Here is a 25,337-nt window from a genome sequence, read left to right as displayed (position 1 = left end):
CCCTGCTTTCCTATGATCCTGTACTCCATTTGCTGACCTATTTGAAAAGTATCTTTTTTTAACATGTCATCTTATGCAAAATTTTATATCATAAATTTTTAAAATATACCCCATTTCCTATCAAATTTGAGGTTTTCTTTAATGTCAAGGTTTACAGAATTATAAATGGTAGTGTATTACAATACACTTAAAGAGGTACACCAGTACATTGGTCCCATATCAGATTGGCACCAATATAAGGAAAATTGACAGTATTAGCAATCAAAATTTTTTGGCTGATGTGGCCGATAATATCACTGATAAATGCCCCATGCATGCAGCAGCCAGAGCACAGCATGCAGGCAGCCAGGAGCGCAGCCCAGCAGTGTGGAGAGCTGCTGGGTCCAGCTGGTAAGGGAGGGAAAGGGGCATTGTGGTGGGGGACAGATCAAGGCCCCTGTGATGAGGGAGGGAGTGGGATTGGGCTGGGGCTGAGAAAGGGAGAGGTGCTGCACAGCCACAGTGGAGTGTGGGGCAGAGCTGTGAGCAGCTCATCTGGGAGACATGGGGGGCAGCTCCCACTGCTACACACGCACCGGGAGAGCATAGGGGGCGTGGGCCCTTGGATTTGCGCATGGGATGATAGTGGGCTGCTGCTGTGGGCTGGGGCTGGGGGTGGCATCGAGCTCTGAGCTCTTCCCGGCAGGGGCTGTGCTGGACTGCGCTCGGGGCAGGTGGTGATGGCACTGGGAGGGGGGCTACAGTGAATGTTGGGGTGGCTACAGCCCTCCTCCTTAGCCCTGCTTCCAGCACCATCACTGCCCATGCTGAGCGCAACCTGGCCCAGCCCTCTGCTGGGGAGATCTCAGTGCCGCCCCAGCCCACAGCAGCAACCCACCATCACCCTGTGCCCAAATCTGGTGGCACCCTCCCACCCCCATGCCCTCCCGGGGTGTGTGCAACAGCAGGAGCTGCCCTCCCCACCATGACCCTCAGATAAGCCTCTTATGGCTCCATCCTGCCCTCCACCCTGGCTATGCAGCATCTGCCCCAGGCCCATCCCCTCTCCCTCCCTCACTGTGGGGGCCTTGATCTGTCCCCCAACACCCCTTCCCTCCCCCCTCGCCCCTTCCCCCATAACACTTACCAGCCGGACACTGCTTTCCAAGCTGTCCGACTGAATATCAGCAATCAGATCTGTATTGGCTGATATAGCTTGTTAAAAATCGGTCATTGATATCGGCCCCAAAAATCTCTATCAGTGCACCCCTACAATTTTAATAGCATATTAAAAATCAATTAAAACTAGAATACCAACATCAAAAGGAACACACTTCTAGATTATTTTATCATCATTAAAGCAAGAGCTACATATCTAGGCAAATGTCAATCCTCTGGATCATGGTGTATACATAAGAGGTCTAGTCAAGTGCCTGATGAATCCACTTGTGGCTGACAAGCCCAAATTGAGAGTGACATAGCCTGTTACAAGTTTCACAGATCCATGTCTTGCCTGAGTTGGAGTCCAAGTTTACAGGATGCTGTTTTCTTCTTTCCCACTTTGCATCTATCCTGGGATCAAAGATGCTTCTTATTGAACTGCACCTAATGCTAGGTTTTCCCTCCAGATTGGACAAGATTCTGCACACTCCTTCCAGATTTCTATATTGATGTTGAACAACTTCATATCATTATTGCATACTCGATGGTACTGCCAAAAAGGGCAATCCCACTTTCTAGAGCCATCTTGAATCTTGCTGTACAAAATATTCTTGGGGACAAAGTCTCCTCCTATTCTTCTGATTATCGTCAAGTCATTGCAACCTCTTCTTCTTGATAATGGTTTCTCAGTGTGTCAATCCTGCATGCTCCAGCACCTCTGTTTGGCATTTTGTCTTCCCACTTTATTTTCAGGATCTTGCTCAGGCATCTCATATGGAATCTGGTCAGTCTCCTGATGTGCCTGGCATAACATAATCCATGTTTCTGAAGTATTAAGCCGGGATGACAGCATGCAAGTCTCATAGATTCACATCTTCATTTTAGTTGATAGTTTGTTATTATTCCATGCATGTTTCTGTAATAGCCCAACTAAATACTTGGAAAAAGTTATTTGCAAGCTTTCAGGCACAAACACAATTCCTCAGGTGTTTGTGCCTGAATGCTTGCAAAGAACTTCTTTTCAACTATTTAGTTGGTCTAATAAAAGATCTACCCAAAGACCCTTGCCTTTCTATGTTCTTAGACTAAGGTAACTACAACTTAACTACTCTGTAATAGCCTGAAATTCTTAGCTGCTTTTCTGATTCTGTTAGTCAGTTCAATCTAAAGGTCAAGATTCCTGCTTATCATAGAATCTAAGTAGCAAAGGCTGTCAATGATGCCAAGAGCTTTACCTTCCAGAGTGATGTCAGGCACTGGTTCTTTCACCATTTCGTACATGATCACAGTCTTCTTGAGACTAACTGTCAATCCAAAGCTTTTGCATGATGCAGAAAATCTGTCCAAGAGATTTTGCAGGGAAGATTTACTGTGGACAACTAAGGCCGCATCACCCGCAAACAGAAAATCTCTCAGAACAAGTTCTTCCACCTTGTTTTTTGCTCTAAACCTTATGATGCTGAACAAGTCTCCATCTAGTTTGGTTTGAAGATAAATGCCATCATTCCTGTCCTTGAATGCTTGAAGAAGCATCAGAAGTTAAAAGAATACTAACAACTATTTATTAAGGTATTTGGTGTAGTGTTGAAGTCACCAAGGTAGTGCCTTTTAGCAAGCTATAAGCAATAGTTTCATAAAAGAACACCGTGTTAAATAATGTCTTTTGATTGATCCTGCAAACTGCATGTGTTTTGTGGTCTTTCTTGTGCGTGGAAACTTTCCTCTTTTCTCTCCTTTTTTGTTTAATATACTTTCATGGACAATTTTGAAAGAAGGGTGTTTTTTTACTATATTGTCAAAGGATGTATAGTTATCCACACTTTATACAATTATTATATTAATACTAAAAACATAAAATAATATCTTCCTCTAAAAATGCAAGAAAAATATTATTAACTCCCATTTTTTCTCTGCCCTTTTGCATTTATTTATTTAAAATTTGACTACCAACATTAATGCAATTATTTAAAGTTGTTAAAAAATATTTATGGTCAAATACCATTATCCTTCTATGAGGGAAAAATACGTGTCTATTTGTAATAGCAACAACAACCAAACAACAACAATATTTTTAAAATAAAACTTCTGCTTTTTCTAAATGCTATAATAGTACCATGTCTAAAAATTATACCCTGGAGCCCTGGAAACTTAAGAAAGGGCAGATGGAACTAAAGAGCCAGCTCCCTAGACAAACCTGGGTGAAGAAAAGGGAGACCTAGATAGCTTAAGAAAGATTTTTTTTTTTTGGTACAGCATCATCATGGGGTGGGGTGTAGACATATGTACTGCAGAGTTATTACTAGTACTCTTTGAAATTGGTGCTAGAAGTTAAATGCATCCAGAAGTCATTAAAAAGCTGGTGTCAGTCAGACATTGACTCGGACTTCACTGGGCCTATTTAGGTACATATATTTATGAAGGGGCTTAAATGAGTGTAAAACTGGCAGAACCTATGTGGGAAGAAGTCAGGAAATAGTGCAACTTCATGGTTGGCCAGTTTCCATACACACCTATTGACTCCTAATTGCTTTTCTTGCTATATTCCTCTTTTTTTATCCTGCATCATGTGAGCTTTACTGGCCAGCATGCCATTACACTCCATTACAGCCATGTGACTCTGAGCCAAGTCAGATGGATGAAGGCTACAAATAATGTTATGCACATGTGAGGCTCCAATGTGTAAATTACACCACTTAAAACTCCCTTTGTCAGGTAAGGTAAGGCTGGACATAAGGAACAACTTCTTTACTGTTTGAGACCTCAGGGCCTGGAATAGAATCCCCTCAGATGTGGTGCAGGCACCTACTCTGGATTCCTTTAAGAAACACTTGGATGCTTATCTTGCTGGGATCATTTGACCCCTGCTGACTGCCTGCCCTTTGGGCAGGGGGCTGGACCTGATGATCTTGCAAGGTCCTTTCCAGCCTTAATGTCTATGAAATCTGTAAGGTCCATGTTACATGTGGAAACAACTACAGCACTGCAGCTACAGCAAACTGGTACAGTTTGGCCCTGAGCAGCATGGGGATCACTTCCCAGTAACCCTGATTTCTCCTGGGTGCTGACTGTGCAGACACCTCTCTCTGTAACAGCAGTGGCTCCCACAGCAGGGATGTGATCCTGATGAGAGGACCAAGGTTAATAGGATGTGTCCCACATAAGCTTCCAGCTGTCCCAATGGCTGTGAGGGACTCCCACACCAAACCCTGACTCCTCTTCACTGACTGCCACAGATTACCATCACTAGCAGCTATGGAAATCAGTGGATTTGGCACCACATTTGGGTGGTTCAGACTCTCTGGAAGCCTCCATTCTGGCACCTCCTTTATGTCAGTGGGATTGTGTCTCACTTGCCCAGCAGTAGTTATGGTACTGCTACAGTGTCTGTCCCCCCTTTCCCTCAGGAGATATTGCTTTAACCTGCATTAGGGTTAAGGAGATAGGTACATGTGTGTCACTTTAGGGATGAGAAACACATCTGCAAGCTCTGTCCAAATACATAATCTACTTACATAATCTTTCCACCTGTTAAGTTATCTGATCGTGAGTCACTAGACAGCAACATGCTCCTTCAGATTAACATACACTTTGCTAATTTTAGAGAGTTTACCATACACATCAGAGGGAGGATGGAGCCTTCAACACTGAAGTGACATGGTAACAATTAGAAATTGCTCAGGCTCTTTCAATTTGTGCCTTCCAGGATGGCCCTTTGGAAGCATGGTTTGCAAGATGAGCGGCATGGTCCAGGGAATCTCTGTCTCAGCCTCTGTTTTCACTTTGGTTGCAATTGCAGTTGACAGGTAAGATTGAAGCCAACAGACATTTAAAATATGTACAGTGTCCATTCTCTCAGGATATCCAAGCATCTGTTGTTATCATGAAACATTTTCACTATATCTCTAGTCCTGGGTATTTTTCAGCTCAGTTGAGAAGTTGGCAAAATTAAGCAAGGAAAGGTGAAGTGTGGCCAAATAATTTCCTTCCCCTGAATTTCCATGAGAAGGGTAGAAAAACTGGTGCTTCAGGGAAGCCCACTGAGTGTGAACTCAACTCTCCCTGCTGCTGCTTGTAGCATGAAGAGCAACTTGTTGTGGCCTGCTCTTTGATCACTTCCTAAAATGGGACAAAAGGAAGACAAGTCAGCGTGCCTCTCTCCCCCCACAGAAGAGACTCTCAGAACAGGGAATACTCCTATTCCAGTCTGGAGACATCAGTCTCCAGGCAACTAACAGACCCTGCATCCTCCCTCCCTTCTAATGATTGCTAATGTAGCAAAGGACCACAGTCAGCTCTGCTGGGGGTAGCAGGACCAGATGGGAGATCAGTGCTGGGGGCCTGGATCACAGTAGTTAGGCAACTGAACCCTTCTGCTGTGTTATTTGCAGGTTCAACAGAGGAGATTTACCGTATTTACTCAAATAGAAGATAGCCCCAATAATTAGATTCTATATATGGAAAATGTATAATTTTGTTGTTATTTTCCATGTGTATAATATCATTATTGGAGGTTTCCTTGAATTTGTCCCCTCACATTTCTACAGCAGGCAAAATAAATCTGGGGAATCAGATAGGTCCTTGTTCTCTGCTTCCCCCCAACTTTTTTCCCTGTGAGACCCTTTCCTTCCTCTTACTGTCAGACGTAGGGAAGTGAGGAGCAAATCTGAAAACAATAACCTTGAAATTAAACATAGCTATAGCAATTTTTATACAGTGCTCATATATTTAGTTCATCCAGAATTGATGCATGTTACATTTTTTTTAAGGGCTGCAAGATTTAGCACAGGTGTTTCATAAACACACTTTTGAGCAGCACTATTTATATCTAGTATAAAGTAGATAACAGATAGGTGGTAGCTTCTTCTTGTGCCCAGCTGATAAGTAACACAAGATGGCATGCAAAAAATGTGATACTTCCTTGATTTAAATTTCCATATAAGCAGTTCCTGCAGGTGCCACAAGGGTGTTATTCCATTGTCATTGGTCAGGGAGGTGGTCTAGGCGAGCAAGAACAGATGGGGAACTGTCTATGGGTGTGCTCCACTTCACAATGAAAAGTTCAACTGAAGCTTAGATAGATCTTTACAAAGTAGCTAGCTCAGATACAGGTAACAGTGTAGTCCCAACCACATAGTTTAGCATGGGCTGCAAAGCCCATATGGAACTCCTGGTAAATATTAAAGCAGTGAGGCAGGGCCAGTTTTGCCTGAGGATCTGATTCTTATATATTTTTCTTAGGACTTTAAGAACACTTCATTGAATTTTGTTTGGTATCAGTCATATTGCCTTGAGAGCTATCCTCTGATATTTCCATCTCTCCACTGCAGGTTCCGAAGCATTGTTTACCCATTTAAGCAGAAGCTTACCATATCGACTGCAGTTGTCATCATTGTTGTCATCTGGGTGTTGGCTATTGCTATCATGTGCCCATCTGCTGTCATGTTGCAGGTGCAAGAGGAAAAGTATTTCCGAGTGATTCTTGGCTATAACAATCAAACCAGCCCAGTATACTGGTGCCGGGAGGATTGGCCCAATCAGGAAATGAGAAAAATATATACAACCGTTCTTTTTGCTAATATCTACCTGGCTCCACTGTCACTCATCGTCATTATGTATGCTAGGATAGGTATTGCTCTTTTCAACACAGCAGTGCCAACTACAGGAAAACATGGCCAGGAGCAGCGCCATGCTGTGTCCAAGAAGAAGCAGAAAGTCATCAAAATGCTCATCACTGTGGCTTTGCTTTTCATTTTATCATGGCTTCCCTTGTGGACTTTGATGATGCTCTCAGACTACGCCAATCTGACAGAAGTCCAGTTGCAGGTGATCAACATTTATATCTATCCTTTTGCTCACTGGCTGGCCTTTTTCAATAGCAGCATCAACCCCATCATCTATGGTTTCTTCAATGAGAACTTTCGCCGAGGTTTCCAGGCAGCCTTTAAACTTCAGCTGTGTTCTGGAGAGATGTTTCGCAGGGACATTTACTCCCAGCGAGGCCAAAGCAATGCCATTTTACCGGCAGCCCCTTGCCAGCCTGCCCAGGACCAAGCTTGTAAAAAGGCTGAGGATGAGGGGAAAACAGTTAAGAAAGGGAACTGGATGATCAACCAGCAGGATTTGATGATGGAAGACCTAGAAAAGTCCTCCAATAACAATGGAGTTAAATGAGATGTGGTGTGAACTAGTGACGTCATTTATTTCATTTTCCTTGGCAGAGTTCTTCTGATGTGGTATGAGATTTGCGATCTTCAAGCCCTTTCTGGCAAAAACAAAACTTCTTGACACATTGCAGCAATTCTCAACCAGGGTGCTGCAACACCCTGGGGTTACTTGATGTTCTTTCTAGAGTGTCACAGGGTGCCATACAATGTTAGCACTGCTGGATGGACACACACAATTCACAAGATAAACCAGAGATTTTAAATAGGAATCCATTGTGTCAAAGGCATTCAGACCTGTTGCCATATTTCTGAGTTCTTTGCAACAGAGGAATTGCTCATTTATATTTTTGCAGTCAAAAATGAGCAAAAACTAAGAGCTGGCATTTTCTGAGGGATTCCTTGAGCATATCAATGTGTAACTTAAACCTGTTGAGGAGTGCCTTGAGTCTAGAAAGGTTGAGAACCGCTGCATTATTGTCTAAAAAATATGTGTAACTTACATAGTATCTGGTTGCCTGGACTACGTTATGAGTCCTGATTCTGTCTTCTATTATACCAGTGGAAATTGGGAGCAACCCTTTTGCAATCAGTGGGCATGTCTACACATGCATTTGCTGAGGTACCAGTTTACTCATAAGTAAATTACTGGGGAGTAAATGGTGCCAGGCAGACATCTACATGTACAGGAAAGCAGGACCAGATCTACTGCCATTGGCAGCAAATCTGCTCCCGCTTCCTGGGGCCCTGCAATGAGCCCTTGCCGCCACCAAGGGTAGCTCCAGGCTCCAGCTGCCAGCAGCTCTCTTCAAAAGCCAGCTCCGCTCACTACTCTCTGGCCAGCCATGTCCCTGGCCAGGAGCAGTGTACACAGTGCAGGGACAGCATGCAGCAGCACTCTCCTTGCCACCTGTGCCTCCCTACACCATGGCTGCTCCTGCCACTGCCCCTGATAGAGATGGCCAGCACCCTGCACTCATGCTAGCTGCTGTGCTGGCCCTGCTAGCCCACCACACCAACTGCCTCCTGGCCACACCTGTCTCATCCTTCCCAGCTTCCCCACATGCAGTGACCACCTGTCAACCCATTGTGCGTTGTCCCAGGGTCACCACCGCACACGTGCTGTCTTCACCCCGTCTGTCTGACTGGACCCTACTAGGGATGCCAACAATGGGCTCCAGCATGCCAGTTCTGGGGCCGCCATTGCCCTCCTGGACCTGCAGCCTCACTGCTTCTGGGCCCATCAGACCAGCCAGGACTGGTGGCGTCATGTTGTCTAGCAGACCTGGGATGATAAGCAGTGGCTAGAGGCCTTCAGGATGACCCAGGTCACCTTCTGGGATCTCCTAGATCAGCTCTGGCAACACGTGGAGTGGCAGGACACCAGCATGCAGCTGCATCTCCCTGTGGACAACTGACTGGCCCTCACCCTGCTCAAGCTGGCCATGCCTATCAACGACGCCAACATCTTAAGGGATAGCCAGCACGGGTTTGTTGCGGGTAGGTCTTGCTTGACCAATCTCATTTCCTTCTACGACCAGGTGACCTATCACCTGGACAAGGGAGAAGAGATTGATGTCATATATCTTGACTTCAAAAAAGCCTTCGATCTGGTTTCCCATGATCACCTCTTGGAGAAACTGGCCAGTTGTCGCCTTGGGTCCTCCACGATCCACTGGCTGGAAAACTGGCTCCATGGTCGGACCCAGAGGGTAGTAATTGATGGAAGTCACTCATCATGGTGTCCTGTGACCAGTGGGGTCCCCCAAGGCTCTGTCCTTGAACCCATACTGTTCAACATCTTCTTTAATGATGTGGACATTGGAGTCAGAAGCGGACTGGCCAAGTTCGCCGATGACACCAAACTTTGGGGCAAAGCATCCACACCAGAAGACAGGCGGGCGATCCAGGCTGACCTGGACAAGCTCAGCAAGTGGGCGGACGAGAATCTGATGGTGTTCAACGCCGATAAATGCAAGGTTCTCCACCTTGGGGAGAAAAACCCGCAGCATCCTTATAGGCTCGGCAGTGCTATGTTGGCTAGCACTATGGAAGAAAGAGACTTGGGGGTCATCATTGACCACAAGATGAACATGAGCCTGCAGTGCGATGCTGCGGCTAGTAAAGCGACCAAAACACTGGCTTGCATCCATAGATGCTTCTCAAGCAAATCCCGGGACATCATTCTCCCCTTGTACTCGGCCTTAGTGAGGCCGCAACTGGAGTAGTGCGTCCAGTTTTGGGCTCCACAATTCAAAAAGGATGTGGAGAAGCTTGAGAGAGTCCAGAGAAGAGCCACGCTCATGATCAGAGGTCAGGGAAGCAGACCCTACGATGACAGGCTGAGAGCCCTGGGGCTCTTCACCCCTGAGCCTGCTCTTTTCCAGGCTAATCTGATGGCCACCTATAAGTTTATCAGGGGTGACCACCAGTATCTGGGGGAACGTTTGTTCACCAGAGCGCCCCAAGGGATGACAACTAGGTTGAACGGTCATAAACTACTGCAAGACCGTTTCAGGCTGGACATAAGGAAGAATTTCTTTACTGCGAGCCCCCAAGGTCTGGAACAGCCTGCCACCGGAGGTGGTTCAAGCGCCTACATTGAACACCTTCAAGAGCAAACTGGATGCTTATCTTGCTGGGATCCTATGACCCCAGCTGACTTCCTGCCCTTTAGGCAGGGGGCTGGACTCGATGATCTTCCGAGGTCCCTTCCAGCCCTAATATCTATGAAACCTATTGCATGTCAGCCACCTGTTTGGTGTGGGTATGGCCACCACAGAAGAGGCTGTCCTGGAGGTCTGTGGCACCCTACAGGACATGCTGGGGGACATCATGCTGTACATGCATGACTCCCTGGCAGTAGTAGTCGAGTTCCATGCTCTGGGATTCCCTCAGTACACTGAGGCCCTCAACTGGACCTACATCCATGTCAACTGCCCACCCCATGGTGACTGGCCCTACTACTACAGCCAGAGGAGCTTTCACTCCATGGTGCTCCACTGAAGTGTCTTCATGTGCGAATGCTGGCTGGGCAGGCAGTGCCCATGACGCCTGCATCTTCCAAAACTTCAGTCTACTGGGCCTGGTGGAGAATGGGTGCTTCATTCTGGGGGTGCCCCACCTGCACCTTGGCGTCATGGTGGTAAACCCATCCTCACTGGAGACCTCACCTACCTGATCCTGCCGTAGCTCATGTGGCCCTACACTGGACCCCCACCAGGCCCACTTTAACTGCTGCCTGGGATGGACCTGTTTCATTGTGGTGTGTGCCTTCAGCCACCTTGATGGATGCTAGTGCGCCCTCACCACCTGCCTCGAGTTCACTAAGAACAACCTCCCTCTGGTAATCATCACAGCCTGTGTGCTGCATAACAACTGTGAGCCCCAGGAGGAGGTGTGGTGCATGGAGGACACCTGGCACTAGGAGCACTACCTGTGGCAACAACAGCAGCCTCCCTGCAGGTGGCACAAAGGTGACTGCCAAGACCAGAACTGTGTCCAGCACCTGGCAGTCATCATCCATGGCCTACAGTGCCCTGGCCAGAACTACAGTCTGCTCCCACAGTGCCACTTGAGGCCAGGAGCTGTGCCCAGAACTCCCAGTCCACCTAGTCCTGCACATCTTCATGGCCACATCCTCCACTTACCATCTGTCCTGGAGGGCCATGTCCTCCACCTGCAAGGCCTGAGCATCCTCCAGCCAGTCCTCTGACTCCCTGACCAGGTGATCCAGAAAGAGGGTCCTTTCCAGGGTCCTCCTCTGGTGGAGCCAACACATCCACAGGGCCCCAGTTGTTGGTGTCGCTGACCCTGAGGCTGCAGCCTGGCTGCCAAGTGCAGCCTCTCCCCCACATGCACCTGCAGGTTCTGTAGAAAGAAAAAGAAAGCTCTTTGTGTGAGTTTGCAACATTTTAGAGAGAGAATGCTAAGTACCAGGGGCCATGCGCTGCCCAGCCTCAGATTAGGGGTTGGGCATGCATGGGAGCCCAAGAACCATGCTAAATCAGGCAGGTAGGGCTGGGCCCAGGTGGCTGCTGGCCAATCCCCCCATCTCCTCTGACTCCCTTGGGGCTGGCGGGCCACTGGGTGCTGGCCACAGGCAGCCTGCCTCCCCTACCCTGTTCCCCGGGTGAGACAGGCCAGGCTTCTGGCAGTACCTGCCGCCAAAGCTCCAGACCCTGCTGCTCCGCTCTCCTCCCACAGGCTAGCAGCTCTGCTGTGCTTGATGCCCAGGTGTGGAGGGTATGGGGCTTCTGGATGACTGGGATGAAGAGCTGCCCATGTCCTCACCCTCCCCACAGGGGTCTTCTCTGGGGAGGCACCCTGGCGCCAGCCCCCCTGCACTGCCACTGCACCCTGAGTGTGCCCCTCTTCATGTGCCCTGGGCAGTATGCGAGAAGCTGTTTGTATGGACTGAAGGGTGCCTGACTCACTACGCCCTGCTGGTGGTGGCCATGGTGCCACAGGCACATCTGCATACCTGGCATGGGACCCTAAGCTATGACGGTGTGGAGGGCAAGCCTGGACTGCCCCATAACCGCTGCCACCTGGAGGGCTACCTGTGACTGAGCTACACATCTCTGCCCTCTGCTGTCAAGTAGACATTGCCACCAACTTCAATACATTCCTCAGCATGAGAGGCCTGTGTTCACCTAGCTGCAGGGGCATGGGCTGCTCAACAACTTTTTGCACTGTCTCTTGCCTTCCTATGTGCTGAGGGGGGGAGAACCCAGGGCCAGGGGAGCGTGGGTGGGCTGGGCAAGGAGGGGGGCAGGAGCAAGGACCAGGGCCAGGGGCAGGTGCAGGGGCCAGGACAGGGAAGGCCCTTCCCACAGTGCAGGCCTTACTATGTGGCTGGGGCTGGTGTAGCTGGTAGCTCTATGTGGTCATGGCTTTTGGTGACGGTGTGCGCCTCTGAGCAGTATTCTCAAATGGTGGGGTATGGCAGGCATGCACTCAGGTTGAGGTAAGGAAGAGCTGGTGCTGCTGGTGGCTGTCAGTGTCATGGCTGGCCATGCCTCTTGGCTGGGACTGCAGAGCTGGTGCAACAGGTGCTGAGCTGCTGATGGAGGGTGGAGGTGGGGAGCTTGGCAGGACAGGCAACTGCAAGACCGAGAGACCCTCCTTGGTGGAATGTCACCATGGGTGCCAGGCTAGGGTTGGGGCTCAGGTAGGCCGCCTGTGTTGCTGTAGATAGCATAAGCTGTGGCCTGAGTCCCAGGATGCATGGATGTCCATCAGTTGCCACATAAAGGGCATGGACTTACAGGCACTCCCCAAGTGACGACTGCAGTTGGTGATCGGAACCCACTGTGCCCACAAGGCCTTATATAGCATTGCCACACTGACCAGTTGTGCCCATGGTCCTGCATCTGGCCTGACAGCCCCTCATAGACATGGCTGTTGGGGTGCCCTCCATGCTTAAACTGGTGCTGCACCTCCAACTTGCCCTGCAGTGCCATGAGGTCACCAGTCTCCCCCTGTGATCAGTTGGGGCCCCAGATGGCAGGCATAGGTATGGGGATGGGCATCAGCAAGGACATTACCATTCGGGGTCCTGCTCTCCTCTCTGGGCCTCTGCACAGCTCTTGCTGTGCTGCTGGACTTGGGCAGCTGCCTGCAGCACCCAACTCAGGGGCCTGACATAGGACTGACAGCCGCACAGCTGAGGCAATGCCCTGCAGCATCTGCAGGCTTGGTAGGCTGCTGGGGGTAGGCTGTGGGCAGGTGGAGCTGGTGCCATCAGCCAGAAGCTGCCTGCAACTGGGTCTGGTCCCTGGCAGGCCTAACTGGAGCCTGCAGCAGCCTACAACAGCCTGCAGACTTGGATGGCTGAGGCCTAGCAGGAGTATGGCATTGTGGTGCCAGGCAGTGGCACCGGGGTGCAGGCAGGGTGGTGAGGCTAGCCTGTGGGCTGTCTAGGGGGACACAGTGCCTGGAATCACCTCAGGCTGCCTGCTGGTGTGCCCCAGGGCTCAAAATGCCTGCAGGCATTTAAAGGTCTGAGGCAGGGGCTCAGACAGGGCTGAGGCAGGGTCATGGAGACAGCCCAGAGCTGTGGGGCTAGACCCAGGCTGTTCCCCTAGTGGCAGGGCTGACCTGGCAGCAAATTTGCTCCTGGTTTGTGTCTACATCTCCATTATTGCAGAGTAACTAATCACGAGTAAATATGATACCTGCATTTTCAGGTATGAAATTTACTCACAATTAGAGGTTTTTACTGCGTAGTGTGTGCATGTGTAGACGTGCACTTACTGTGTAGTAAACTATACTATTGCACAGTTAAGCATCTTGTGTAGATGCACTCAGTGGAATTACAAGGGACTGAAATGGGTACAAGTGAGATTAGAATGAAGCCCATTGGTTTAAAATGAATTATCTATATTTACCTTGATGCAAGAGGTACCAACCTACTAATAAGAGTTACTCTTCATTTACCCTGATATAATACAGAATAGAATCAAGTCCATTAATTTAACTTTTCACATTTCTCACAGTATAAAACAGGATTGATAAAATGTTTAAGGAATAGTATAGCATGCATTGCTGCCTGTTATTTCATGGAACAGTTTTGTTATGGCACTGTCTCAAGGTGTTACTTTCTGTACCCAGTTTGATGCCGGGGCTTGGGCAGAGGTTGGAATGATTGTCAGAACAAAACATTGTCCTCTATTTTTCCATTAAACACTTTGGGATCTTAGTGAAATGTTTTTCTGCTGACTGGAATAGTAGATAATGACGCTTATGAGAAATCTGCATTAAATTTAAAAAGTTTCCATCTGAAAAGACTAATCCGATAAGATCTCAATTCTATTCAAACAGATTACATTCACTTAATTTATTAATAGCGCAATTCAGAGTAGTTGTTTTAAATGTCTCTCTCAGATGTAGTAGCTTGTTCTAGGTGTAATTAAAAATGCAATTTCACCACTATCATTAGCTCAGTGTTAGATATTTGCGTTATGAACCAGTATACATGTGTGAATATTTCTTTAATGTGGAGTATGGAACCTACCAGTTCCCAGGCGAACGGGTAATTTGTTTCCATGTGGCTGCCTCAATATTTTGTATGCTTATTGATTCTGTATATCTGCTGGCTCAAACTGGTGTAAGGTGCAGAGCTACAATGGCTTTATACTTGTTTCGCTTTCTGGCTTGTTCCTTTGTGATATGAACTGTCATTTCAGTTTGTCTCAACTTGAGAAATAAAGAGGATGAAGCCTTTGAGAAATAAAAGAAACAATCTTGTTCAATTTTTTATAAAAAATGAGAGGGTTCATTAAAATTTCACACCAGGGAAGTAAGTCTCAGTTTGACTGCAGCCAAACTAGGTATCATTGCTCAACTTCATGAGAGTCCCAATGGGCAATAACTTTAGTATTTCAGGTGTTGAACCTGCAGTATAGCAGAGCATTGCATCCACTGACAGCACTGCTGACATCTGTGCACACCTGCTCCAGAAATTAATGGGATTCCACGTGGGCATGAGGGTTTTTTGGAGGTGGACATGGTGAAGACCTGTAGATTTATTTAATGTATCTGTCAGTGCATAATTTTTCCTGATAGTTATGACCTAGACTCATTACAGATTATTTTTCTGTGAAAGTTGATCATTTTTAGTTCTTGCAACTTCTACCCAAATAGAGGAGTTTCAAAACATGCTGATCAGCGGTTTTCCATTATCTTGATTTGTTTGGGAAAATTCAAGAGCAATCAGGGATTTAAAAAGAAAAGAAGCAGGAGCAACAGATCTAATTTTGCAGTTAAGAAATCATGATGCAGTATATTATGGCTTTGAATTTTAAAGGAGCTAATAGGATTTGGGTACCTCTCACCTTCAGTCTCCTTTGAAAACCCCAGCAGAAGAGATTTTCTGAAATCTACGTATTATATGCCTACTGCATTCTTTTCATCCACTGTTTTTTCCTTCACTTACTGTATTTCTGAAAAATTGGGATCTGTTTTGTCTGGTACGGTGTGCTCTATATTAATTTCTGAGGCATATTGCTCTGTATTTCTTCATAGCTGGCTCTGGGTGAGCTGTTTTTGCTTAGAGAGTAGTAAATTTGCCTGAGTTACACATGAATAAATATGTGACAAGTGCTATTAGGAACACAGCTACAGCAGAGGCAGAATACCAATGGCTTCATAAGTAACTATACACTATATATATTTTGCCTGAAATACTGCAAAGCATTCAATATGTTGATATACAAGAGATGGCATTATCATCTACCAGAAGTGGGAGTGAAAGGCAAAAGACTCTCAGTCAGGATGATTCAAATTCTGGTGCCCTTCCAAACTGTGATTAAATCTACCTGCCCTATTTCAGACTCATGTAAATGAATTCTGTTCTATTGTGATTCCAGTGACTTTTTATAAATTCTGGATTGAAACAGTCCCACAGTATAGTTGCTTTTTGTCCCCAAAAATGCTAGCCACAAGACAACTTTTTGGCTGAAGCCAGAATTCAGCAGGGGATTTAAGTATATGTTTAACTTTAAGTATGTTCTTATGGCCATCCCAGTTCAACAAAGCACTTAAATGCAGTTATGTCCAGCAGAAAAAATGAACTTACGAACATGTTATGTGCCTCACTGGATCAGGGCCTAACAACAGAAGTTGACTGCTTTTGATTGAAAAAGTTTGCCACTTCATTAAAGAAAGAACATAGCATTAAATATTTTGCTTTACCTAAAATACAGAACTGAGCTGAAATTCCATTTTGTGATAGATTTAAAGGTGTCACAGTTTCTCTTTGTTTCTAAGTGGAATTTCAAAATTCTCTTTGATCACAAAGCTCTCCCCTTCTGCCCTCCCTCTCTCCCCCACAATTTGTTTTGGATCAACTGGAACATTTTGTTTCTGCTTCAACTTTTTAAATGTTTGTCATATACAACACAAAATAAAAAGTTAGTGTAAGATACAAAGCTATTTCAAACCATCTAAACAAAAAAAATCATTCTGAAAATGTCAAAGTTTTTTTTCAGTATTGTCATTTTTCCTCACTAAGCAAAATCTCTGTGAAATTGACTCAGTTTTGTAAATACTTCAATTCTAATAGAACTAGCTGTAGAGAAAATATTTCTATCCAAGTTTTATCCATCACCTTCACTAAAAAGAAATTTTCCTACCCAAAGTCATTACACATTAGGCTTGTTTCAGTGCTGATTGCCTACAGTACAGTTAATTAATTGTATCATACATGGATTTTTTTTGTTTTTACTCTCCAAGAAACAATTGTGACAAAGGAAGCTAAGTGAGATGGATCCTAGCTTGCAGTTCAGATGGGAAACATTTTGGGGACTCAGTGTGGGCAGGCTTTACTGTGGATAACTTTGGTAAATAGTTCCCTAAATAGGACATCTATATTAGGGCTGCCCAAAATTTTGAAGGGTGTTTCATTTTGACATTGTTTCACGCTCAAAACAGTGAAATCTAAACAACATGAAAGGCTTCAAAACAGCTTTGAAATGAAATGAGGGGACTCAAAATATTTTGAAAGTTTTAAAACGTTTCGAGTTTTGAAGCTGGGCTTGCTTGCCGCTAAAGAGAAACTAAGGAGAGGGAAGGGGAAATGGGGGAAGGACTGCTCTGATATTCACTGTGTAGTTGGCCAGTGACTGTGACCCTTCCCTGAGGTCCCTTCTAATCCCAGTGCTCTGGGGGAGGGATGGAAAACAGCATAAAAAGCATTTTTGAACTGAGCTTTCTTTGTGCCTTGGGGTCAGCTTACTGAGCTGTGTCTTCTAACAGCTCAGCAGTGTCAGAGAAAGGCTATCACTTCCTACTTGCTAGCCTTTTCCTAGCAAGTGGGATCCAATACCTTTTGCTTTCCTAATACCCTTTATTATTATATTAATTCCTTTCAATTTATTCCTCTCCCAAAATCCTCTTTTTGTTTTTGTTAGTCTATTTGATTCTTTTCCCCCAGAAAAGATATCTGTGCTTTCTCTCACAGCGTGCATCCCATTCACTTTGCAGGGAAGCACAGCATATATTGCATATTATAATATACAATTTATACAGGAACACATACATACATTTATATATTTTATTTATTGCAAGGCAGGTCTGCAGGTGGCCTTACACTTCACCTCAGACATCTGGAGCAGCTGGGGTGGAGATCATGCATACCTCTCCCTCACAGGGCACTGGTGCAACCAGTCAGGCCATCAGTGGGCTCTCCTTTAAGCCGAGGTGATGGATGAGTCCCACACGGCAACTGAGATCATGGGGGTTGTGAACTGCTTGGTGCAGGGGTGGCTTGTTGGGCAGAGTGAGCTCTCCTGCGGGTTCAAAGTCACCGACAATGGGGCCAATATGGTCTAGGTGGTCGGTGATGCCAACTTTGTTGGCATCCTCTGTATGGCACACAAGTTGCACCTCAATGTCAGGGACATCTTGAAGGGAGACAGGGCTGCCGGTGATGCACCAGCCCTACCAGCAAGCTCATTTTGAAATGGAGGAAGGTGGCAGGCGACTTCCACTGGAGCATCAAGGGGGGCAAGATGCTGCAGGACAAACAGGCAGAGCTGAACATCCCGCAGCACAAAATCATGCAGGATGTGGAGATTCGGTGGAACTCCACATAACTGATGCTTGAGAGGCTGGTGAAGTAACGGAAGATCATCCATGAGATGGCCTTGCTCAGGGAGATTGGGATCAGTGGCCCCCCTTAACAGAGCTGAGTGGGATACAATCTCCCAGATCTTGGTCGTCCTCAAGCCCTTCCTCTAGGACACTGAGACCCTCAGAGCTGTCAATGCCCTCCTTAGCCAGGTGATCCCCATAGTGAGGGAACTTGAGAACCAAATGGAGAAGTTCCAGGGGATCAGTGTTCCTGGCTGGGACAAGCCGCTGTCACCAGACTTGCAGGCATTGGTGAGGTGGCTGAAGGAGGGCGTCAGGAAACGGAGTGATCCCTTGAAGTCCAGTACCATCCACGTGCTAGCTGCCATGTGTGACCTGAGAGTGAAGGGGAGCATCAGTGTATGTGGCAGCAAAGCCTTGGTCCAATGGACAGAAGTGCTGGTGAACAAAATCAGGGAGGCAAAAGGGCAGAGGTAGAGAGACATGGAAAAGGGGGATCCACTGTCTCATGCCAGCATGCCATCCACCAGCCAATCTCCTTCTCCACCACAGGTGCTGCCAATGTGGGCCAAGGGCATGGCTTCCATGGTGGGGTCCAGAGGCACCACGCCCCATCATCAGGCAGGTAGCACTCAGGCCTTGGTGACTGCCTATTTCACCAAGGATGTGGAGCTGCTGCTGTGCAACCCCTTGGCCTACTGGGCAAGCTGCAGCCAGATGTGACCAGATCTGGTCATGAGTGCCTGGGAACACCTGTTCTGTCCACCAACCAGTGCTCCAAGTGAGAGGGCATTCAGCATTGCTGGTGATGTAGTGACACCCCACCACACCTCCTTGGATCCTGGTTTGGTGGAGCAGCTGGTGTTCCTGGAGATGAACCTCCCGCTCCTGGGGTTCCCTAAGCTCCACATGCAGATGGAGTGAGTGCCACCCTCCTCACTCTGTCCACACTTCCTTCTTTTTTTTTACCCCTCGGTTTAACAACCATTTAGTGCTCTCAGAGCTGGAGGGGGCACTCACTGTATCACCAGCCAGGAGGGGAAGAACTTTTCCCTGCTGAGCTCCTGTGCCAGGACAAACTTGGAGGTATGGGCAGGGGCTATGGGGAAGGAGCCGGCGGTACAGCAGCCCCAGGAAAAGCCAGGACTGAGGATCTCCCTGGGGAAAGGCAGATAAGAGGTGCCTTATAACCTCCAGCTTCCACATGCACACACAGTCCTGGCTGGGGAAAATCCAGGGCCGTCACATCTTTGACTGTCCTGAGGCTTGCTGGTTGAAGTGGATTTGTAAGGCTCCAGGTGAGCTCAGATTAGCTCCCTGGGATGCCAGCTTTTGCGTTGAAAAACCCTTCATCAGGCTGAGGAAGCATGTGCAGTTGGTGTGTGTGCAGTTCCTGGTTGGAAAAGTGGTTTGTAAATTCCCTTTGAGGATCAGGCCTGAGAGACTGGAGACGGGTAGTTGAGTGTTCTTGTCTTTGATAGATTTTTGATGTGCGCTCATTCTGGTGTGCAGTTATTGCTTGGTGTCTCCTACCTATTTTACATCAGGGCACTTGGTGCCCTGATGGAGATATGTATTGTGATGATATCTCCATACTGGAGATATCTTCATACCGGAGATATTGTTGGCGGGTTTTGCATGTCTTGTCATGGCATGGTCTGGATCCATTCGGTGTGTTTTGCACTGTAGGAAGTTGGCTACTGGTAATGAAGTTAGCAAGGTTTAGTGCTTGTTTGAATTTACAAACCACTTTTCACAGACAAGCCTATGAACTTCACTTCATCAACCTCCTGGATACAGAAATTCATGGACTCAATATAAACAGTGGAATTCTGACACACTACAACCTGCTGGACATCTGACTCCCCAGGTACCTCTCCACTTTTACCTGCTACATCCCTCCCCTCCCCCCACCCCCAGCCTGTCTCTCACTCCCTGATGCCTCCATTTCCATTTTCACTGACTGGCTTTCTTGCCTGCATTGCATGCCAGCCTCTGACTTCTTTACTATTCCTTCCATCCACCAACAGCGCACACACCAACTACAGATGCTTCCTTAGCCTGACGAAGGGTTTTTAAACCCAAAAGCTTGCTAAGATATATTTCTCTAACTATTCAGTTGGTCTACTAAAAGATATCAGATTGACCCAAAGAACCTTGTCTGCCAGGGCCATGTCCTTAGACCAACACGGCTACAACCTACACCCCTAGCATCTGTCCCCGGTCAGATGACCGGAAGGAGGCAGGGACCTGTACACATCTAAGACCCAGGGCTGGTGCTGGCAGGGACAGTTCTCTGGCAGCTGCTGGAGAAGAAGTTCCTGAAGCAAAGCAAAGCAAAGCAAAGCAAAGCTCTGTGACAGTTTGGCTGCCTGAGATGCTGCTAGTGCTACAGTGCTGCTTACCTTTTGTTATTTAAACTGGTGGACCAGACTGAGGCTGTAGGGGAGGAGGATACCTCACTGGGGCGCACTACCATTTCGTGTAGAGGCCCAGGAGCCATTGAGAGCACACCTTAACATACGCACACAATCGCGTGTCACAAGTTTTGCTTGTCAGCAGTTTCAGGTGCAGTTTCCCAGAAACCCCCATACCTAACTCCTTGAAACTTGGCAGGCTTTGTGGCCTCAGCAGGGGCTCCCTGCTATTTTAATTTGAATCAGGTAAGAAATGACAAAGTTATAGGCATTTTCAAGATTCCCCATTATAGACTATGGGCAAAACGTTGAAATGCATTGAAACAGTGCCGAAACAGCAAAACAGCAGGGAAGCCATAAGGAAAAGAGGCCTAGCTACTCCCTTCTTGCACCTCCCCATATCCCAACACTCTGTCCACCAACCTGGTGCCCACAACCCCCTGGAGCATTGCCAGAGAGTATTCTCAAAGGGGTGCAAGCTTAGAAGGTTCAATGGAGATACATCGGAAGTAGCAGTCACTCTCCCAGTACAGGCTGCAAACGGGCACCCACAACCCTGCAGCTCTACGGGTGGGTCCCAGGGGACAAAAGGGGGGGCGTTGCCATCCAGGAAGACATGGAAGGACACTAGGGGGACATACATCAACACAGGCATGGCTTCACTCAGAAGCTTATTTTGAAACAAACCTGTGTCTGCCAAAACTTGCATTGTCAGTCAGCAAAGCAAATACTTTACCACTCCCAATCTTCTGTAGGACTTCACATGTTTTACTACTGATATACTCTGCAGTATTTCTGTTCTCTCCTATTTCAAAGCTGCTGTAAAAAACTGGTTGAGGTGTTGTTATCACAAAGTTTATGATTCCTTCTCCCCGCACATTTGTCCATCCATCTGTAAGTACTGCAAGACACAGTGTTTCATTGATTTATTCTTGCACAGATTTCATTCCACATTCATATTCTGACTCTAACAGAGACTTACTCAAAGAATGTCTGCTGGGCAAATGGTATGCTGGTCTTAGTAATTTAAATGCTTCCTGCCAGTATGCATTCTCAGTTATTGACACTAGCATCTCAGAAGAATATACTGCTCTTGCAAGAGCTTGGTCAATTTTTTCCTAATCTTCAGGTGTCATCTTGCCTACAAATGAAGCTATTGAGAGTCTTTTGTATACAGTTGGTTACAATATTTAGTTACTTGAGGATGTTGATTGGGCATTGTGATGCTGTTATAGAAGAAGCAGAAGAAGCAGCAAGAGGACTTCTGGATCAAGAACATTGGAAAAAGCTACTTGCACTTTCATCACCATTATGTACCTCTTCACTTACACCCCTGAAGGATTTTTTAATGTCTGCAGGACGCTTCTTACATACAAGGTTGTATTTAGTCATCCTAGTAGCATTTGAAGCATACTTCATTTGACAGTATTTGCAAATCACATTTTTCCCCAGAATAACTTGCAGTGTGGAAATGCTTCCATATGCTAGAAGTTGGTTGCACTATTTTGCTGAGGGAGAAAAAAGAAAAATGTAATTTAGTGGCTAGCTTGCATGTATAAACACTAAGCTACGGCATGTACAAATTTAGTAATGGATGGAGGAGAGGCCTCCTTAGAGTTAACTGTGAACAACTTCCGTGTCCTGCAGGCCTCACCTCACTGCTAAAGTTGGGTGATTTGTCACAAAACATCAGATTAGTAGGAATTCAGTTATGAATTACATAGGTTATAGAAATATACTAATGTAGCTAAAATATAGTTTAATATACTGAATGCAGAGAAATTTAAACTCTTACCTTTCAATAAAGAAGTATACTTTCTTTCAACTCTTTTGTGCTGCTTCTGTACTTCTGTGGATCTCAAGGCCACAAGGATAGGAGGCGGCATGTTCCTTCCAACTCCAAAACCTTTAGACTTGCTCTGTCTCCACTCCTGAGGCTTTTGAGCAAGCAAAGCAATAAGATGCTTGTTTCTAATCTCTACAGGAATGAATGGATGCTGGTGCCAGTGTCCACTCCCAGTCCTTTGAGGGCTAGTCAGGAGGAAAGGAGCAGATACACCAACCTCTAAATCAAAAGTCAGCAATAGAGGAAGTCCATGAGCAAAGAAGGCACTGAATACTGCTTCCTTCTCTTGTGAAAATGGCAGTGCCTCCTGGGGGCAGAAACGTATCTTGCTCTTGCATTTGAGAATTGTACTGTACTGCATGTCCTCAGTGTACAGGAATTGTAATTTCTGATACTGTAGATACTCTTACATAAAAATTTTCCTATTACTCCCAAAAAATGTTTTCTAATAACTATGTAACAGGTAGCAATATATGAACACCTTGTCTTAAACATTTTATTCATCACTAAAAGAAAATATTTCATGAGAGGTTTTTTAAATTTTTCCAAACATTTTCAATTATTCCAATTTTTCAGACAAAACAAAAAACCCATTTATTTTCCCCAAATGTATTGGGCGGGGGGGGGGGGGGGGGAGGTTTCTGGGGCTTCACATCTCTAGCTGGCAGTAGTTGCTTTGGAGCTGGTTGGGACCCAAGCTCTGCCCTAGGTTGCTCTAGAGCCTGCCTGGCACCTAGGGTGTGTCCTGGGCCCAGGCACAGCAGCCAGGTTTCCTTGCAGCCATTCATGGGGGCCAGCTGTGCCTGTGCCCTGGAAGCTAAGGCACCCAGGTCTCAGCTGCAGGCCAGCAGGACCCAGAGGCTGTGGCAGGGACAATGGGAAATCCTGATAAGCAGGGATCTGGGTTTTGTGTTTCCCATGGGAAAACATGGATCTTCCCTTTTAAAGGGGAACCGTTTCTGCATTTGCAAACAGTTCTCTGCAGGCTGACAGAGTTCCAGCCCAGCCCAATGGTGTGTGTGTGTGTGGGTGGGTGAGGGGGAGGACTGTGTGTGGTGGGGGGTGGGGCCCTGTCTCCTCAATGACACATAGGCCCTGCTGCTGGTGGCAGCAGCAGAAGCCAGCAGCAGGCCCTTGGGGTACTCATGGCCCACTACAGGCAGAGACCTCCTGTGGTGCAAGATTCTGCCCAAGTCCTGGGAGCTACATGTGGTGCACAGAGCTGGCCCGGCCCACTGGCGCGCACCTTGGGGCAGGGCCAGACTGGCTCCATGCTGCCATGTGGGGCTCCTGACGCTGCAGGCAGGAGTGGCGGGTCATCGGGCTGGGCCAACTCCTGCCTCCACATGCAGGTGCCAGCATTCTAGTGGGAACCTGCATGTGGAGGCGCGGAGCCCACCCAGCCCAATGTTGTGGAAGTCCCTCAGTCCATGTGCCATCAGGCCAGGCAGGTTCCATGCCTCCATGTGCAGGTTCCCACTGGAGTGCCAGAAGTCCCACATGAAGGCAGGAGCCAACTTGGCCTGATACTGCACTGATCCTGCCTGCAATACCAGAAGCCCCACATGGCAGCCTGGAGCCAGCCTAGTCCTGTTTGAAGGCATTTGCCAGTGGGCCTGGCTGGCTCTGTGCACCATGTGTAGGCCTTGGGACTCAGGTGGAGCTGCAAAATGCTGGAGAGCTTTGCCTGCAGTGGGAAATGAGTGCCCCAAGGGTGTGCTGCTGGCTGCTGCTGCCACTGGTGCAAACTGTGTGCTATGAGAGGAAGAGGGCATGTACCAGGGCACCCCCATAAACTCCCCACAGTCTCAAACCCTATCCCCCACACCCTTTCACAACCTCTCCCATAAATCTTACACCCTGTGTGCCCAGCTGCCAAATGGTGGCAGCAGGGTCTATGGGTGTATGTGATAGGCCAGGGGTGGCAGCAGGGGTGTGTGTGTGTGTGAGAGAGAAAGATGCCGGGGGGAGGGGGCCCTGGGTAGAAGCGGCCACCAGAGCTGGGCTTGGAGCCTCCCTGGCTTCCTAAAGCAGCCTGTGCAGGGGAATGCCAGCCTGGAAGGGAAGGGGCTTTCTCAGCCCAGACCCTGAGCCCTAGTCAGGGGCTTCCCAGGAATGGCATGGGGATTGCTGGGGCCTGGACACAGGTGAAGGGAGCAGAACAGCAAGGGCTGGCACTGCTCAGAGACACAAAGCAGTAGGTGGGACAAATGCAGCTGGACCCGTGTCCTGGTGCAGGAAGGGAGCAGCTGCCAGGAGGGAGCAAGTGATGGGCAGGCAGAGGCTGTGGGTCAGGAGTGAAGGAAACTGGTGGGGCTGTGGGTTGGGAGCAAGGGGCAAGGGCATGGGTAGGGGCAGGGCACCAGCATATCAATGCTGCTTAGCACCACAAAGCAGATATCAGGACAGCTGCAGCTGGACCCATATCCTGGTGAGCAGAGGGGGCAGGGAGGGCTGTGATTTTCTATGATAAAAAAATCAAAAGCAAATGCCAAAGTATATAGATATTTAAAGTCTATTTTTTTATAATGATTGAGGCACTGGTAGGCTTCAAAACTACTTTCAAATTGTAAATATGCCAATAAAACATTGCCCAACTGATAGCTATATATATAGTGGCATTTCATTTTAATCACAGAAAAATACGGATTTTAGTATTTTAATTTGCTAATTTGGGATTTTTTTTATATCAAAGAATTTGCAATTTATAGACAGAGAAAACCAGGATTCCCTGTTGGTGCAGCAAGTGGCAAGACCTGGGCAGAGGAGCCTGCCCAGGGCTGGCACTGGAGACCCAGCTGGAGGGTGGATGAGGTGGCCATTTGGGGCCAGGAGGACATACTTCAACAGTTCAAACTGGACCGCTGTAACAAGCACATCTTCCAGGTGATAGCTGCCCAGATGTTAGAGCAGGGGCACCAGAAGACATGACAGCAATGCTGCCCAAAAGCCAACTCTGCAGCCATGACTGACACCTGGATCAAAGGTGCATGTAGCTCTGTTACAGCATCCATACCACAGCCCAGGTTTCCATGTGGTCCCCGTCTGGGTCTGGCAGGCATGCAACCATGGGTCTACAGGTCCAAGGGGGCAGATGCTATCACACATGGCAGAAGGTCACAGCCAGTTAGCAGCCCCCACTGCCAGACTCCTGCAGTGAGTGGAGGGTGCAGGCTG

General features: G+C 47.4%; 1 protein-coding gene across 2 annotated transcripts in view; it reads left to right on the top strand.

The window, feature by feature from the left end:
- NPFFR2 (neuropeptide FF receptor 2) overlaps positions 1 to 11,978 on the top strand; it is a 64,033-nt gene extending 52,055 nt beyond the window's left edge. For both annotated transcript variants that reach the window (XM_019493496.2, XM_019493497.2), the window contains exons 6-7: positions 4,844 to 4,943; positions 6,468 to 11,978. In XM_019493496.2, the coding sequence (XP_019349041.1) occupies positions 4,844 to 4,943; positions 6,468 to 7,311 (944 nt within the window). In that variant the 3' untranslated portion in view covers positions 7,312 to 11,978. The remainder of the gene's footprint in view (positions 1 to 4,843; positions 4,944 to 6,467) is intronic.
- The last annotated feature ends 13,359 nt before the right edge of the window (positions 11,979 to 25,337 follow it).

Source organism: Alligator mississippiensis, chromosome 2 (assembly GCF_030867095.1).
Source record: "Alligator mississippiensis isolate rAllMis1 chromosome 2, rAllMis1, whole genome shotgun sequence".
In the NCBI taxonomy this organism is placed as follows: Eukaryota; Metazoa; Chordata; order Crocodylia; family Alligatoridae; genus Alligator; species Alligator mississippiensis.
The sequence above is the reverse complement of the archived record's forward strand: the minus strand, read 5'-3'. Positions and strand labels throughout refer to the sequence as shown.